Raw genomic sequence first — 16,899 nt, 5'->3', positions numbered from 1 at the left:
TATGTTATAAAGTATTACAGGTCACCATAATGTTTATACCAAAACCTTCCCTGTTTGTGGGATGCATACAGTATTCTACAACAGCTCTGGTAGACTACATCTCCACAACTCTGCTCCTTATCATAGCCAACACTGTGGACCCTAGGCTCCAGAGCCACACCGCTCCTGACATAAGTTACTTTTTAAATAGTGATCCTGACACTCAACTCTGGATTCAGGTGAACCATTGGCTCATGTGTGGCCTCAGCAGGGCTGTTTCTAGCCAATTTGGCTCCCAGTGCGAGATTTAAAAATGCGCCCCCCCATGACATAAAAAAATGTGCGCCCCCACACACACACCTAGATAAAAAAAAAAACTTGCGCGCACACTCGGCAAGGGGGCGTGGCCTCATCTAAATGGGTGTGGCCTCATTTAAATGGGCATGGCCTCGTCTGAAAAGACTACCTCACAATCCAGTTTTTGACCCTGCTCCAACAGATCACGACCACCACAGGAAAAAAAAATTCTACCAGATTAAGCCCCACACAGTAATGCCCCCTGCACGATATTATGCCACGCACCGCAATGCCCTTGATACATTAAATCCCCACACTACGGCAGGCAAGAGTCCCCATTTCACACATTACGGCAGGTGTCCCCATTTTACACATTGAGAGAGAGAGAGAGAGAGAGAGAATACTTACAGAGGCGATTACCGCTATTCGGCCCGCCTCACCAGTCGCTCCTCGCGCCGGCCTTTCCCTCTTCCTAACTTGGATCCCCCTCTGTACTCCACTCGTGGGGGGGGGGGGGGAGTTTCGCGGAGTGACGGGGTTGTGTCGTGACGTAACGATGCACCGCGTCATTCCGTGAAACTCCGCCCCCCGTGCGGGTTACTCGGGGAGAAATAGGAGGGGGAAGCAGGGAGCCACAGTTAGTGCCGCGGCGGGCGCCCAGTGCGGTTGCACTGCTCGCCTGCCCCAAGAAACAGCCCTGGGCCTCAGTAATTGCATAAGTGTGAATTCTAGAGGTGCTAGCAGAAACTGAATCCCTGCTGGTCAAACAGGTCTTTTAAGACCCATTTGGCTGCAAGGTACAACATCTGTGGGCATAAAACAAGCACAAGTCCCGGTCAACAATCTCTAGACTGACAGAAGTTTTGGTGGGACAATGATCATGACTGGGCTGTGTGTACAAGCATCACCAACCTGCAGCCAGTAGTACAGTGTACAGTGTACACATGATCCAGCCGCCATTTGTGGCAAAGAGTCAGCCGTTCCATATATATGGAAAAGCAACCCAGAAGAAAAGTATTTTGAGCTACAATAATAATTTAAAAAAAGATGTTCGCCTAAAGATCAGTGAGGACCTGTGACATCTCCTTATGGACCAGGGGCGGTCACAGTTGTACTGCGCTGATTGCTCTCTCTATATATACACACCTGCAGGCTACATATCCTATGGGTGAGGCCAGATACCAGCTCTCAACTGCTGGATACAGGACAGCCCACCTCCCAAGTGCTGAGTATGCACAGACAATAAAGGCATAAACACATCGCCACTGAGACATGGTCAGAGCACGGGTGGGCATGCCAGTTGCCTCTGAGGGGCAAATAAGCTCCTAATCCCAGTTCAAGTGGTAGTAAATTAATATTCATGAGACAGTACCCTATAAATATACTAGGAACCTGCACATCATTAATGTAAGCCAGGCTTCATGAATGTTAGTCAGGCCTCAAAAATATTAGTCAGGCCTCATGAATGTTAGTTAGGCCTCATGAATGTTAGTCAGGCCTCATGAATATTAGTGAGCATACGCGTGTGCAGCACATTTTATTAGGGGGTGCACCGTCGGATGGGTGTGTCTAGCACCGCCTTTTGGGCGTGTCTAGCACCATCTATTGACGTCAGCGCAATATAAAATATCCACCCTTGTGCCAATCCTAATAAAGCAGATACATTGTCAGATGTTGTGGTGTGCACCAAACAAACACCCATGATGGCACTCACTGCAATTACACTGCTCCTCCTCAGCCTGGTCTGGCTCCCCCTCTCTTTCCCCTGCAAGCTGCAGCAGCTTACTTACAAGTCAGTCACTCACTGACACTGACAGTCGCAGACTAGTACTGCTGCTGCTGCTGGAAAAAACGAGTGACGTGTCAATGCTGCTGCCGACTGCCTGCCAGTATTGAATTTGTCTTCCTAAGAGGAACGCTGGCTGCATGCTGCTACTTATCAGTGGCTGGTGTAGGCATAGCATAGAAGGAGAGAGGTGGGCATGTGGCGGGTGTGACGGGTGGGCGGTGGCATCCTTGATTTACCCAGGCGTCTGGTCAGTAATGCGGTCCTGACAGGGTGCAGCGCAGAGGGGACAGTAATCAGGCTGCTCGGCAATTGCTGCATCAGGCATGTGAGATCGAGGTGCCAGACATTAGGGGGTGCCTGTGCGCACCAGGCACCCCCCCTGCGCACACCTATGGGCACTTCTCAGTAATGTCACTAGTTCCAAGAACAAAAAAACGGACAGGCTGCATAGGGGTTGAGCTCACAAAATGGCTGCGCTATGCGTAGGTCAGTAGTGTAGTCAAGCACTGGTTAAATCTCAGACCTAAAATCTCACCTTTAACCATTGCAGAGTAGCCAGAGGATTCCCACTTTTGGACGTACAGGTCAGTTTCAGGACTTCATCAGCTTTTACAACCAGTTGTTCGTAACCTTCAATAGTTGGGGTGTCAGGGGGAACTATGAGGACATATGAGATAAATGAGAGGAAGGACGAAGCAGTGAATACAAGAAGAAAACTAAATTCTTTGCAATGTGCCCATTGACTAAACAGAGTGGAGGCAGCCATTTTGCCTGCACTATATTGCTCTGTTGCATTCTCAGTTAAGGCTGCAACATGGCCGCCTCCACTGTGCCTAGGCAACATGTGCACTGTGAGAGGAATAACACTGTGTATCACAATTCCTTTAACAATATATGTTTAACAATTGCAGAGTTTGGATATAGTTTTGCATGTTGGGGTTGTTTATATAAGTGGCACAGAAATGTTCATATGTTGTTTTGTTTTTAGGGGGCTTTGGCTCAGATCCGAGCGCTTATTGTGTTAGCTCTCCGAGGGCGGGTTGTATCAAGCCTTGGAGAGAGATAAAGTGGAGTAGTTGCCCTAAGCCCAAATCAGCTTCTCACTGCCACTTCAAAGACTGTGCTAGATAAATGACAGTAAGAATCTGATTGGTTGCTTTGGATAACTTCTCCACTTTATCTCTGTGCAAGGCTTGATACATCTATCCCCAAAGCAGGACACGCATTGAAATGTAGCAGAGGAAATGGCGGAGAGAGAGAAACCTGCAGCCAATCAGAGCATTAGAATGTTTGGCGCAATATAGAGGATGATACGTCCTGCTAGATCATGTGATTGAATGAGATGTAAATGGTGGGTACAGTTACAGTATAGCATTGTCTCACACAGCACATTCATGGTGAAGCTCACGGTGAGAGGTGTCTGGAGAGCCGGGTTCAGTCCCGAGCAGACAATTAGGTTTCCATTATCTGTGCTCTGCGGGGTGACCCTGCAAGAGAGGGAGAAACTCAGACCCTGGTCATACAAAAAGTGACAGTGCCCGGGCGGATTCGGCTGTGTGACCCAAGGGGTTGATCTACTACAATGGTATGCAGCCAACTCAGACAGATCTGATCTAACGGCTCAATCGCCGCATGAGGCACAACTGCCTATGACCCCACACGCGGCGTTGAGTGTTCGTGTTAGCACTGCATTCTCCATCAGTCTCTGTCAAACTATAAATATTCTAAAATACAGTGTTGGTGAGGTTCTGCAGACGCATTTCACCCAGACATGCTGCACCCTCATCAGTCATCAAAACGCAAGAATGCATGGGCCGCTAAAGCCAGGGATCCCCCACCCCATGTTGTGTTGTGTCCACACTCACTTTGCAGTAATCTCCGTATTTTCCAGTTTTTCCTCGGATCCAGGACTGTTGCTGGAATCTGCGGGAACGTCCACCCCACCTGGTCATAAAGAGGACATCAGAGACTTAATACATTCCTAAAGTGTAGAAGACATTTTCCCTGCAGCCTAAGCTAAAATATTTCAGACCACTTGATCATAAACTAGTTGTCTTATAACTTGCAACTAGCAGCAAGAGAAACTCAAGCTTCTTTGGAGTTGTGGAAGACCAGAGCGTGGACTGCAGTAGGTCTGACTTCATTACCGCCTCACCCCTCACACAATATTTGCCATAAGGCACAGTGACAGTGTCCTGAAACATCTCATACCCCAACCACAATTATCTGTATCTCAAATGCCATCTCCTTTGATCTTTTAAAGAGAACCTACTGTTGATGTGTTTCTAGACTCCTACCCTGCTGAAAACCCATGCTCATTGGTCAGAACATGGGTACTGCTGTACTCTGACCAATCAGTTCAGTTCTATGGAGAGAGTCCACAAGTGACCTCCCATTAGCGGTGAGGCTCCTGGAGGAGAAGTAGCGTGTTTTTTTGGTTGCACCAAGACTCAGGGATGCCAACATGTACTGAAGAGGATGCGATTTCTTGGAATTGTGTGTATTAAAGTGTAGAATGAGCGGTGTATTTTACTTTAATAAAATATTACAATGTTCAGTGTGTGTGTCTCCTCTTTTGTATAATTTTTTCTTGCATGCGGACAACAGCTGCCAGCAGACCCATGATGCCATAGCATGTTGGCACTTGTGGTTGTCCAAGTGCTTTCATGTCTGGCAGGCTTGCTGAAATCAGTAGTCCTCCTACAGTATAAAGAACAATATTAATACTAATATCATTAATTACATCAGTACCCATTAGCAATGGAGTTGTCTAACCCATTTTTGGGGGATCACCACTTCCACAGGGATGCCAGCCTTGGGCTGAGCAATCTAGGGCTGATTGACATTATGACAGAGTGACCCCCATGCCGTGTGTCTGGTGCCCTGCTTTGATGTCACCAGTCCCATCTAATAGAGCCTAATATTGGTTAGTGAAATATAAAGGGGCCCCAACTGCATTTGTGCATTTTGTCCTCCGCCCCCACCATTTTTAACCACCAGCCTAGGCTAATTTACCCAAGGCTTCCAATAGGAAGGGATATCTACACATCATTTTTATTTATTTCAATATCTTTGGGATCTCTGCAGGCTTCCAAACCATGTCAGGTTCACAACAGGTTTGCAGCGGGATCCTGCTGGGATAGTGGTTTAGAAACTGCCTAACCCTAATACTATCTTTTTGGAAGGAGTTAAATGAACACAAACCTTAGTAAACAAAGCAAAGCTTAGTAAATTTATCCCTGAGTGTTGGCATCTTGGTTTTCAAATGTCTCCCTCCCAAGATACCATCCAACCCCGTCACTCATACTTACTCTTGGTGATGGTCAGTAGAGCAGCTGGTTTGGCATTGAGGATGCTACAGGTGACTGAATACTCTTCCCCATAGACCCACGTGACGGAACTCCCCGCAACATGATCCTTAAACACAGGAGCTTCTGGGGGTACTGGTAGAAGAGAGACAAAGTGACCATATTAAAAAAAAACGTTGGGTGATAGAAAAATGGCAGAATGTTTATATCGTAGTTTCGAGAAAAGTCATTAAGAATGCAACTAGAACATTAGAGGAGTCCATGCAAATTTGCAGAGGTCTCAGCGGCATAGGGGCCACATTCCAGAGGGAAAAATAATATAACGCATTTCGCAAGACAGCTATAAGCCTTCTTATCGTCTGAGGAGTGTCCCCTATGCCAGCCACATAATATATCTTAGGTCATTAAAGAATACATACTATAAACTTAACGCAGTCAAATAAAGACATGAAAACATGGGACTTTATGATTACACGTACTGGGGGCCCATCACAATTTTTCAGTGGCAACCAGGCAGAAAACAAACATCCGGTATACCAAACAAGATGGAGACGGAAACAGGCGTGAGCAGACACATGGCTGAGAAAATGGGCAGAGCATGGTCTCCACAATCAACGACTAAGGGAAGACATGAGACGGAGCACGCGAGGTTGGAGACACGCCACGTGATGCCCCATGCCACTTACCCAGGATAGTCAGCAAGGATGTACTGGAAATGATTCCCAGGCTGACCTCTGACCTCCCCACCTGGCAGACATACTCAGTGTCATCCGACAGCTCACACCGCTCAATGCGTAGGTTGTACTCCCCTGCAGAGTTCATAAATACACATATCCAATTAGGAAAAGAAAATTATTATACAGCAAGTTCCCCCTGGATACACAAGCAGGGTAGCCCGAGTGTCCTATATCATTGCCTGTCATATTGCAGCAGTAATACTGGTGTCACCACCAGGGGGTGCACTAATGCATGAGCCAAACAATCCAGTTGAACTAAAAAAAAAAATCCTAATTCTGGTTAGAAAAAAAAGGACTTAATAAAAAAATTTGCAGGTCCTGTGACTTTAATAAGGAGAATCCTGCCTTCCATCACCACTAGCAACCATTGGACGCACACTGAACGATAATTGACCTTCTCAGCCATTTTAACCACGTACGGGATGGTTAGGGGATCCACCGCTGCCGCCCTCACATGCTCTCTATTCATCAGTTTGAGGATAAGTCCTCACTGCGCATGACCATTGCTACACCTGCGCGGTGCGACTTAGACGCATGTGCTGTGGAAAACATAGATCACTCCGCCGCGTTCTACATCAACATTTCATCTGTCATGGGGATGGCCATCGAGTGTTTCACCATCGTGTTTCACCATCGTGTTTCACCATCGTGTTTCACCATCGTGTTTCACCATCGATGGTCTCCATCAACGCTGCTATCAATGGTTTACGACAATGGCAGTAAATGATCGATGGGAAACTGTTATTATTATTATTATTATTATTATTATTATTATGTTATTATTATGGGTATGGGTAATTAGGTCGACGTGGAAAAAGGTCGACATAAGTTTTTTTACTTTTTTTGGTGTCGCTTTCTTCGTAAAGTGATGAGGAACCCCAGTTAGTGAACCGTGTCCCTTCGCTCGCCACCGCTGCTCTCGGCACAGGTTACTATTCCCAATCGTAGTCTACGTGGATCGAAAAGTATGAAAAAGTTTAAAAAATGAAAATAAACGTGAAAAACTCACGTCGATCCTTTTTCCATGTCGAGCTTGTTCAATTCGACCTAATGCATGTCGACCAATAGTGGTCAACCTAATGGCTGTCAACCTAAGTGTGGTCGGCATAATTAATTACTGTATCCCATTATTACTGTATTTTCATTTTTATTTTTTTATGGCGCCACAAGGGTTCCTCAGCGCCTCACATAGTACATAAGTCAGCAAAACAGGACAAAAGGGATTTACAGTATAAGACAATGTAGGACAAGTATATGGTATATAAACATTGCTGCATCAGGGGACTGGACACTGACATAAGCATCAGGGCGGCAGAAACCAAGGGTTAGGTGCCATTGTAGGAAGTATGGAGTAGAAGATAGTCTAAGTAACAGAGAGAAAAGTACATGAGGGAAGAGGGACCTGCTCGTGGTAGCTTACACTCTAAATGGGAGGGGCACAGTGTCGCACCCAGGGGGGGTTTCCGAGCACCCAGAAACCCCCCTCCACTAATTTTTTTTTTTTTTTTTTATAAGCTGCATGAGTATTATTAATGGCTGTCTAGCGTCCTCTGCAGCCTGCTGTCTTCCTGGTGGCACTTGTAAATGCAATAAAAGTTTACTTTATTTTAATTATAGTACATATATATCCATGTGCATACATATATACACATGTATATACATACATACATACATATAAACACACACACACACACACACACACATATGATATAGTTTTACGGACCCAACATATACTGGGTCACCTCAGTCCCCACCCCCGTGATTGGCTCCGCCCAGTTCTGGAACACCCCCATGCAAATCCTGCGTTTGCCACTGGGGCAGACAGGCAGGGGTGACTCAGATGGGGTAGAAAGTGAGCGTGGAACAGAGGGTTAGGATGAGAGTTGGCTGGGTTTGGTAAAGAAGTGGGTCTTGAGAGCCCGTTTGAAGTTTTGTAGAGAGGTGGAGAGTCTGAGGGGGAGAGTATTAGAGAATTCCAGAGGTAGGGAGCACCACAGCCAAAATCTTGGAGGTCGGAATAGGAGAAAGTGAGCAGTAGGCAGGAGAGGCGGGGTGTATTTGTCGAGCGAAGAGGACGGGTGGAAATGTAAAGGGAGATAAGGTCAGAGATGTAGATGGGAGAGGAGTGAGTGAGGGTTTTGTAAGTGAGTGTGAGAAGCTTGAAATGGATTCTGAAAAGGAAGGGAAGCCAGTGAAGGTCTTGTAGGAGAGGTGAGGTGGATGTAGTACGTTTGGAGAGGAAGATGAGCCAGGCTGCAGCATTGAGGATAGATTAGAGTGGAAAGAGGTGTTTGTCAGGGAGGCCATATAGGAGGAGATTACAGTAGTCCAGTCTGGAGATGACCAGTGAGTGGCTACACCATTGATGGCTACTAATTCTCTCACACAGAGTACCAGGCAGCGGCTGCCAATCCCGAAGGAAGGATGGGGATCTCTCTGCTATCCATGGTGGTGAACTATTGAACCTTTGCCATCATTGGCAAAATCATTGATAACCATCCCTACATTGTCACCACGAAATTGGCAGGTTTTGCAGAAGCAGGCCCATCTAATTCCTACCTTTCTGTGGGTCTCCAGTCATACTGTAACGAGGGAACCCTGGAATTTTCCTGTCAGGTCCCAGCAGGAGCCCGTTTTTTACCCACTGCACTGTCCCCGATGCATGTTCCACCTCGCAGCCCAGCACCTGCGTAGATCCCTGTAAAGCAGTGACGTTATCCGGCTGGACGCGGAAGGCCTGCTGTATGGCAGCAACACCTGAGGAGAGAGAGTTGCAGCCTTCAGTTACAGATTATTACATTAGGAGCTCTTTAGTGTTCCTAGCCATCTGTAGGACGCATCTCTGGAACTGAGCAGGTGGAAGCTGTATAGGTGTGTCTCATATGGAAGCTCTCTGCACAATGAAAGCAAACAAATAGACCACTAAAGCTTTCACTTGTGCAGTTTGACTGAAATGTCGATGATAAATTCACTAGGAACCAGCACCTCATGAATATTAGTCAGATATCATGAATATTAGTCAGGCCCATGAATATTAGTCAGTCCTCATGAATATTAGTCAGTCCCCATGAATATTAGTCATGCCCCATGAATGTTAGTCAGGACTCATGAATATTAGTCATGCCCCATGAATGTTAGTCAGGACTCATGAATATTACTCAGGCCCCATGAATATTAGTCATGCCCCATGAATGTTAGTCAGGACTCATGAATATTAATCATGACCCATGAATATTATACAGTCTCCATGAATATTAGTCAGTCCTCATGAATATTAGTCAGGACCTATGAATATTAGTCAGGCCCCGTGAATATTAGTCAGATCTCATGAATATTAGTCAGTCCCCATGATTATTAGTCAGTCCCCATGGATATTAGTCAGATCTCTTGAATATTAGTCAGTCCCCATGAATATTAGTCAGGCCCATGAATATTAGTCAGGCCCCATGAATATTAGTCAGGACTCATGAATATTACTCAGGCCCCATGAATATTAGTCAGATCTCATTAATATTAGTCAGGGCCTATGAATATTAGTCAGGCCCCATGAATATTAGTCAGATCTCATGAATATTAGTCAGGCCCATGAATATTAGTCAGGCCCCATGAATATTAGTCAGGCCTCATGAATAGAACTCAGGCCCCATGAATATTAGTCATGCCCCATGATTGTTAGTCAGGACTCATGAATATTACTCAGGCCCCATGAATATTACTCAGGCCCCATGAATATAAGTCAGGCCCCATGAATATTAGTCAGGCCCCATGAATGTTAGTCAGGACTCATGAATATTAATCACGCCCCATGAATATTATACAGTCTCCATGAATATTAGTCAGTCCTCATGAATATTAGTCAGGACCTATGAATAATAGTCAGGCCACATGAATATTACTTAGATCTCATGAATATTAGTCAGTCCCCATGAATATTAGTCAGTCCCCATGGATATTAGTCAGGCCCCATGAATATTAGTCAGGCCTCATGAATGTTAGTCAGGACTCATGAATATTAATCATGACCCATGAATATTATACAGTCTCCATGAATATTAGTCAGTCCTCATGAATATTAGTCAGGACCTATGAATATTAGTCAGGCCCCGTGAATATTAGTCAGATCTCATGAATATTAGTCAGTCCCCATGATTATTAGTCAGTCCCCATGGATATTAGTCAGATCTCATGAATATTAGTCAGTCCCCATGAATATTAGTCAGGCCCATGAATATTAGTCAGGACTCATGAATATTACTCAGGCCCCATGAATATTAGTCAGATCTCATTAATATTAGTCAGTCCCCATGAACATTAGTCAGTCCCCATGGATATTAGTCAGATCTCATGAATATTAGTCAGTCCCCATGAAAATTAGTCAGGCCCCATGAATATTAGTCATGCCATATGAATGTTAGTCAGGACTCATGAATATTAATCACGCCCCATGAATAATATACAGTCTCCATGAATATTAGTCAGTCCTCATGAATATTAGTCAGGACCTATGAATAATAGTCAGGCCACATGAATATTACTTAGATCTCATGAATATTAGTCAGTCCCCATGAATATTAGTCAGTCCCCATGGATATTAGTCAGTCCCCATGAATATTAGTCAGGCCCCATGGATATTAGTCAGATCTCATGAATATTAGTCAGTCCCGATGATTATTAGTCAGGCCCCATGATTATTATTCAGTCCCCATGAATATTAGTCGGTCCCCATGAATATTAGTCAGGCCTCATGAATATTAGTCAGTCCCCATGAATATTAGTCAGGCCCCATGAATATTAGTCAGGCCCCATGGATATTAGTCAGATCTTATGAATATTAGTCAGGCCTCGTGAATATTAGTCAGATCTCATGAATCTTAGTCAGGCCTCATGAATATTACTCAGTCCCCATGGATATTAGTCAGATCTCATGAATATTAGTCAGGCCTCATGAATATTAGTCAGTCCCCATGAATATTAGTCAGGCCCCATGAATATTAGTCAGTCCTCATGAATATTAGTCAGGCCCCACGAATATTAGTCAGGCCCTATGAATATTAGTCAGATCTTATGAATATTAGTCAGGCCTCGTGAATATTAGTCAGATCTCATGAATCTTAGTCAGGCCTCATGAATATTACTCAGTCCCCATGGATATTAGTCAGATCTCATGAATATTAGTCAGGCCCCTGCAATATTAGTCAGTCCTCATGAATATTACTCAGGCCCCATGAATATTAGTCAGTCCCCATGGATATTAGTCAGATCTCATGAATATTAGTCAGGCCCCTGCAATATTAGTCAGTCCTCATGAATATTACTCAGGCCCCATGAATATTAGTCAGTCCCCATGAATATTAGTCAGGCCCCATGAATATTAGTCAGTCCCCATGAATATTAGTCAGGCCTCATGAATATTAGTCAGGCCCCATGAATATTAATCAGGTCTCATGAATTTTCATAGGGCCTCATGAATATTGGTCAGGCCCCATGATTTTTAGTCAGTCCCCATGAATATTGGTCAGGCCTCATGAATATTAGTCAGGTCTCATGAATATTCATAGGGCCTCATGAATATTGGTCAGGGAGCGTCCCGGCCACGTCACTGGTTCCTAGCAAAGTGATCGGCTATTAAAATGGATACATTGTAAACTCTAACATAAAAAGGCAGAAATGTTTCCATCTTTTTCAAATAATTTCCATGGATACGGTGTTGATGATTTAATGTATCGCCGCTGTCCTTGGGCGCACAATGGCCATTATGTTTCCATACACTGGATGTAATTCTCTTTTTAGAATCTCTGCAATGATTTTCACCTATGTTCATAAAATAGCATAGATTCAAAAATAGGAACAATTACAACAAGTGTTATTTACTGTATATACAGTGGACTTAGAAAATGTAATATCTCACTATAGGGGGATATTTATCAAATATTGGAGAGAGAGAGATATAGTGGAGAGAGATGAAGCACCAGCCAGTCAGCTTCTGCTATTTTTCTAGCACAGCAAGTAAACTGACAGCTAGGAGCTGATTGGCTGGCACTTTATCTCTCTCCAAGATTTGATCAAACTCCCCCTACAGTATGTGCCTGGTCATTTTCTAACAACACTAAATGAAGACGGATCTGGATATTTGGCCTCTGCAGCGATCGGCCAGACCTGCAAATGATATATTGCTATTTGCAAAATACAGGACCTATACTTATAAATAAAAATAAGCCTCCCTTTGGAAACGGCTCTTTCACACTCCCTATTGTGTATTTACAGCAGATATCGGGGGTCATTCCGAGTTGATCGTAGCTGTGCTAAATTTACACTGACATGCGGGGGACGCCCAGCACAGGGCTAGTCGCACAGCGGCGATGCCTTTGCACTTTAAGAGTAGCTCCCGGCCAGCGCAGCTTTAGCGTGCTGGCTGGGAGCTACTCATCGCTCCCCGGCCCGAAGTGGCTGCGTGTGACGTCACGCAGCTGCTGCAAGCCACTCCCCGCATGGTCCGGCCAAATGCCGCCGTTTCATCCCCTCCCGCCCATCGACCGCCTCTGCCTGTCAATCAGGTAGAGGCGATCGTTGCGCAGCGACGGGTGGCCATGCGGCTGCGGCGCATGCGCAGTTCTGACCCGATCGCTATGCTGCGAAAAACTGCAGCGTGCGATCGAGTCAGAATGACCCCCATCAAACGTATTTCTCTCATATACTGTGCATGTAAAGTATATAATCCATCTACTATGAAGCACTGCAAATGCCAGCATGCCCGGTTTGCAGAATTTGATTATTACATAAGAGTTAAAATATATATACAAGTGCTGCGCTTGAAGTGAGCTAGGTTAATTGGTACTTAGTGAAAAAATAAGTATATAAATAGGTGTCTGCTCCAATCAATCAACAGCTCACACGGAACTTGCTGATAAACAAATTTAATAATACACACAAGATAAATAAAAAGACAATTGTAAAAACAAATGTTTAAAACTAGCTCAAGCACACTGATACATTTGCTGAATGGATCACTGAAAAAAAAAGTTTGTAAATAGTGTCACTTCAATGTTGCCACAATAGACCTGATTGTGGTCTCTTTGTATCAATTGGAACTGATAAATGACAGTTAGTACAGCCTGTTGGAGAATGAATGTAAGAAACTCTTGTACCTCTAAGCTACTGGCGTCCCAGTGCAGAGGAGAAGCCGCTGATTATAATTACCCGTCCTGTGGGAAATGCAATGACGCGGCACAAGAGGTACCGGAGCAGCTACCGTGCGTCCGCCGTTGGCACTAGCAAAGTGCAACACTCAGTGCGTCCGTGAGCAATACGAAGGAGTGACGTCAGCGCGTTTCGTCCCGTATCCCGGGACTTCCTCAAGTTCGTCTTGAGGAAGTCCCGGGATACGGGACGAAACGCGCTGACGTCACTCCTTCGTATTGCTCACGGACGCACTGAGTGTTGCCAGTCACTTTCACCCGCAGTGGTGCTTCTTGAACCTGCTCAATCAGCTGTGGAGAACTTTTAACCGGAACGCCAGCCCAGCGTATCACTGCAGCACCACTACCGGCTCGCCAAGATCCTACCATCTGCACTTTGCTAGTGCCAACGGCGGACGCACGGTAGCTGCTCCGGTACCTCTTGTGCCGCGTCATTGCATTTCCCACAGGACGGGTAATTATAATCAGCGGCTTCTCCTCTGCACTGGGACGCCAGTAGCTTAGAGGTACAAGAGTTTCTTACATTCATTCTCCAACAGGCTGTACTAACTGTCATTTATCAGTTCCAATTGATACAAAGAGACCACAATCAGGTCTATTGTGGCAACATTGAAGTGACACTATTTACAAACTTTTTATTTCAGTGATCCATTCAGCAAATGTATCAGTGTGCTTGAGCTAGTTTTAAACATTTGTTTTTACAATTGTCTTTTTATTTATCTTGTGTGTATTATTAAATTTGTTTATCAGCAAGTTCCGTGTGAGCTGTTGATTGATTGGAGCAGACACCTATTTATATACTTATTTTTTCACTAAGTACCAATTAACCTAGCTCACTTCAAGCGCAGCACTTGTATATATATTTTATTTCTGTCTTTTGGGGGAAATAGCAGTCCCCCAGTGCTTGCAGCTGTTGTCCAGCTTTCTTTGAATTTATATAATCAAGGTGCGCCAGGAGTGGGAGTGTTTACACACTCCCAAAAAACCTTTTTATTACATAAGAGTTTCAATAAATTCTATCTCTAATTCTTAAAGCCGGGGAATCACGACACATGACGCTAAGCTCTGGGAATTTATAGTGTACAAAGAAAAATTATTAGGGAAAGGTCCAGAGACAGGGACAAATCTTTAAAACCTGGATTATACTTGGTAATTAATTAGGGACGGTGGGAGAACCTGCTGTACATACCTCCGAGGATACAGAGACAGCAGCCGAGGATGGCAGCCACAGAACCCATGGCTCATACAAATGGAAAACACACCTCAGGAGTTAAGTGTCCTCGGCCCTGTAATAACACAGATTGTAGATTATATATCGCCCATGAGAGTGATAAAGTGGAGAGAGATAAAGTACCAACCAATCAGCTCCTAACTGTCATTCTCAAAACGCAGTCTGTAGCATGGCAGTTAGGAGTTGGTTGGTTGGTACTTTACCTCTCTCTATGGGGTAGATGTACTAAGCTTTGGAGAGTGATAAAGTGGAGAGAGATAAAGTACCAACCAATCAGCTCCTAACTGTCATTCTCAAAACGCAGTCTGTAGCATGGCAGTTAGGAGTTGGTTGGTTGGTACTTTCTCTCTCTCCATGGGGTAGATGTACTAAGCTTTGGAGAGTGATAAAGTGGAGAGAAATAAAGTGCCAACCAATCAGCTCCTAACTGTCATTCTCAAAACGCAGTCTGTAGCATGGCAGTTAGGAGTTGGTTGGTTGGTACTTTACCTCTCTCCACTTTATCACTCTCCAAAGCTTAGTACATCTACCCCATGGAGAGAGGTAAAGTACCAACCAGCTAACTCTCTTCTTTCTAGCATAACCTGTAAAATGACAGGAGCTGATTGGTTGGTTCTTTATCTGTTTCCACTTTATCTCTCTCCAAGATTTCATAAATCTCCCCGTAAAGTGTGCATTCTTGTACATAAACTATAAACTGTAAAAATAAATAATAGGGACGATTCTGCAGCTACAGATACATTGTGAAGTTTAGCTATTGCTCTTTGACTCCCAGATTTACAGCTCTCCTCCCCCTCCCCCCCCCCACCCCACACACACACACACACACACACACACACACACACACACACACACACACACACACACACACCGCTTCCTTTATAATACCAGATATGGTCACATTTGTCTAATCTACTATGAATATGTTTAATAGCAGTATAGGGGTCTATTTACTAAGGTTTGTATGGTGATAAAGTGGACGGAGATCCAGCCAATCAGCTCCTAACTGTCACTTTCAAACCCAGCCTATGACATGGCAGTTAGGAGCTGATTGGCTGATACTTTGGTGGTCATTCCGAGTTGTTCGCTCGCTAGCAGTTTTTAGCAGCCGTGCAAACGCTATGCCGCCGCCCCACTGGGAGTGTATTTTAGCTTAGCAGAAGTGCGAACGAAAGGATCGCAGAGCGGCGGCAACTTTTTTTGTGCAGTTTAAGAGTAGCTCAATACCTACTCAGCGCTTGCGATGACTTCAGACCATTCAGTTCCGGATTTGACTAAGGATGTGCACCGGAAAATTTTCGGGTTTTGTGTTTTGGTTTTGGGTTCGGTTCCGCGCCCGTGTTTTGGAGTCGGACGCGTTTTGGCAAAACCTCCCTGAAAAATTTTTGTCGGATTCGGGTGTGTTTTGGATTCGGGTTTTTTTTTTTACAAAAAACCCTCAAAAACAGCTTAAATCATAGAATTTGGGGGTCATTTTGATCCCATAGTATTATTAACCTCAATAACCATAATTTCCACTCATTTCCAATCTATTCTGAACACCTCGCACCTCACAATATTATTTTTAGCCCTAAAATTTGCACCGAGGTCGCTGGATGACTAAGCTAAGCGACCCAAGTGGCCGACACAAACACCTGGCCCATCTAGGAGTGGCACTGCAGTTTTCTAGCGAGAGGATGAGTGCTTCCATCCTCATGTGAATCTGAACCACTAGCCATGAACATAGGCCGGGGCCTCAGCTGTTCCTTGCCACTCCGTGTCGTAAATGGCATATTGGCAAGTTTACGCTTCTCATCAGATGCTTTTAATTTTGATTTTTGGGTCATTTTACTGAACTTTTGTAGTATACTTGACGACACAGAGGTAGAGCAATGAACTACTGTACCGTACTGCTATATATATACTGGTGGTCAGCAAAATTCTGCACTGTCCTTCTACTATATAATACTGCGCACAACTTAAATGCACCACAGGTATGGATGGATAGTATACTTGACGACACAGAGGTAGGTAGAGCAGTGGCCTACTGTACCGTACTGCTATATATTATATACTGGTGGTCAGCAAAATTCTGCACTATCCTCCTACTATATATACTGCGCACAACTAAAATGCACCACAGGTATGGATGGATAGTATACTTGACGACACAGAGGTAGGTAGAGCAGTGGCCTACTGTACCGTACTGCTATATATTATATACTGGTGGTCAGCAAAATTCTGCACTGTCCTCCTACTATATATACTGCGCACAACTAAAATGCACCACAGGTATGGATGGATAGTATACTTGATGACACAGAGGTAGGTAGAGCAGTGGCCTACTGTACCGTACTGCTATATATTATATACTGGTGGTCAG

The 16,899-nt window shown here is 44.6% G+C and overlaps 1 protein-coding gene across 1 annotated transcript in view; it reads right to left on the bottom strand.

The window, feature by feature from the left end:
• NPHS1 (NPHS1 adhesion molecule, nephrin) overlaps positions 1–14,582 on the bottom strand; it is a 36,621-nt gene extending 22,039 nt beyond the window's left edge. Inside the window, exons 1-7 of the mRNA XM_063943928.1 lie at positions 14,496–14,582; positions 8,670–8,867; positions 6,060–6,182; positions 5,377–5,508; positions 3,931–4,009; positions 3,449–3,552; positions 2,601–2,722 (exon numbers count right to left, since the gene is read on the bottom strand). Coding sequence (XP_063799998.1) covers positions 2,601–2,722; positions 3,449–3,552; positions 3,931–4,009; positions 5,377–5,508; positions 6,060–6,182; positions 8,670–8,867; positions 14,496–14,544 — 807 coding nt within the window. The 5' untranslated portion in view covers positions 14,545–14,582. The remainder of the gene's footprint in view (positions 1–2,600; positions 2,723–3,448; positions 3,553–3,930; positions 4,010–5,376; positions 5,509–6,059; positions 6,183–8,669; positions 8,868–14,495) is intronic.
• Positions 14,583–16,899: the final 2,317 nt, after the last annotated feature.

Source organism: Pseudophryne corroboree, chromosome 10, assembly GCF_028390025.1.
Source record: "Pseudophryne corroboree isolate aPseCor3 chromosome 10, aPseCor3.hap2, whole genome shotgun sequence".
Classification (NCBI taxonomy): domain Eukaryota; kingdom Metazoa; phylum Chordata; class Amphibia; order Anura; family Myobatrachidae; genus Pseudophryne; species Pseudophryne corroboree.
This window is presented reverse-complemented; position numbering and strand designations above follow the sequence as displayed.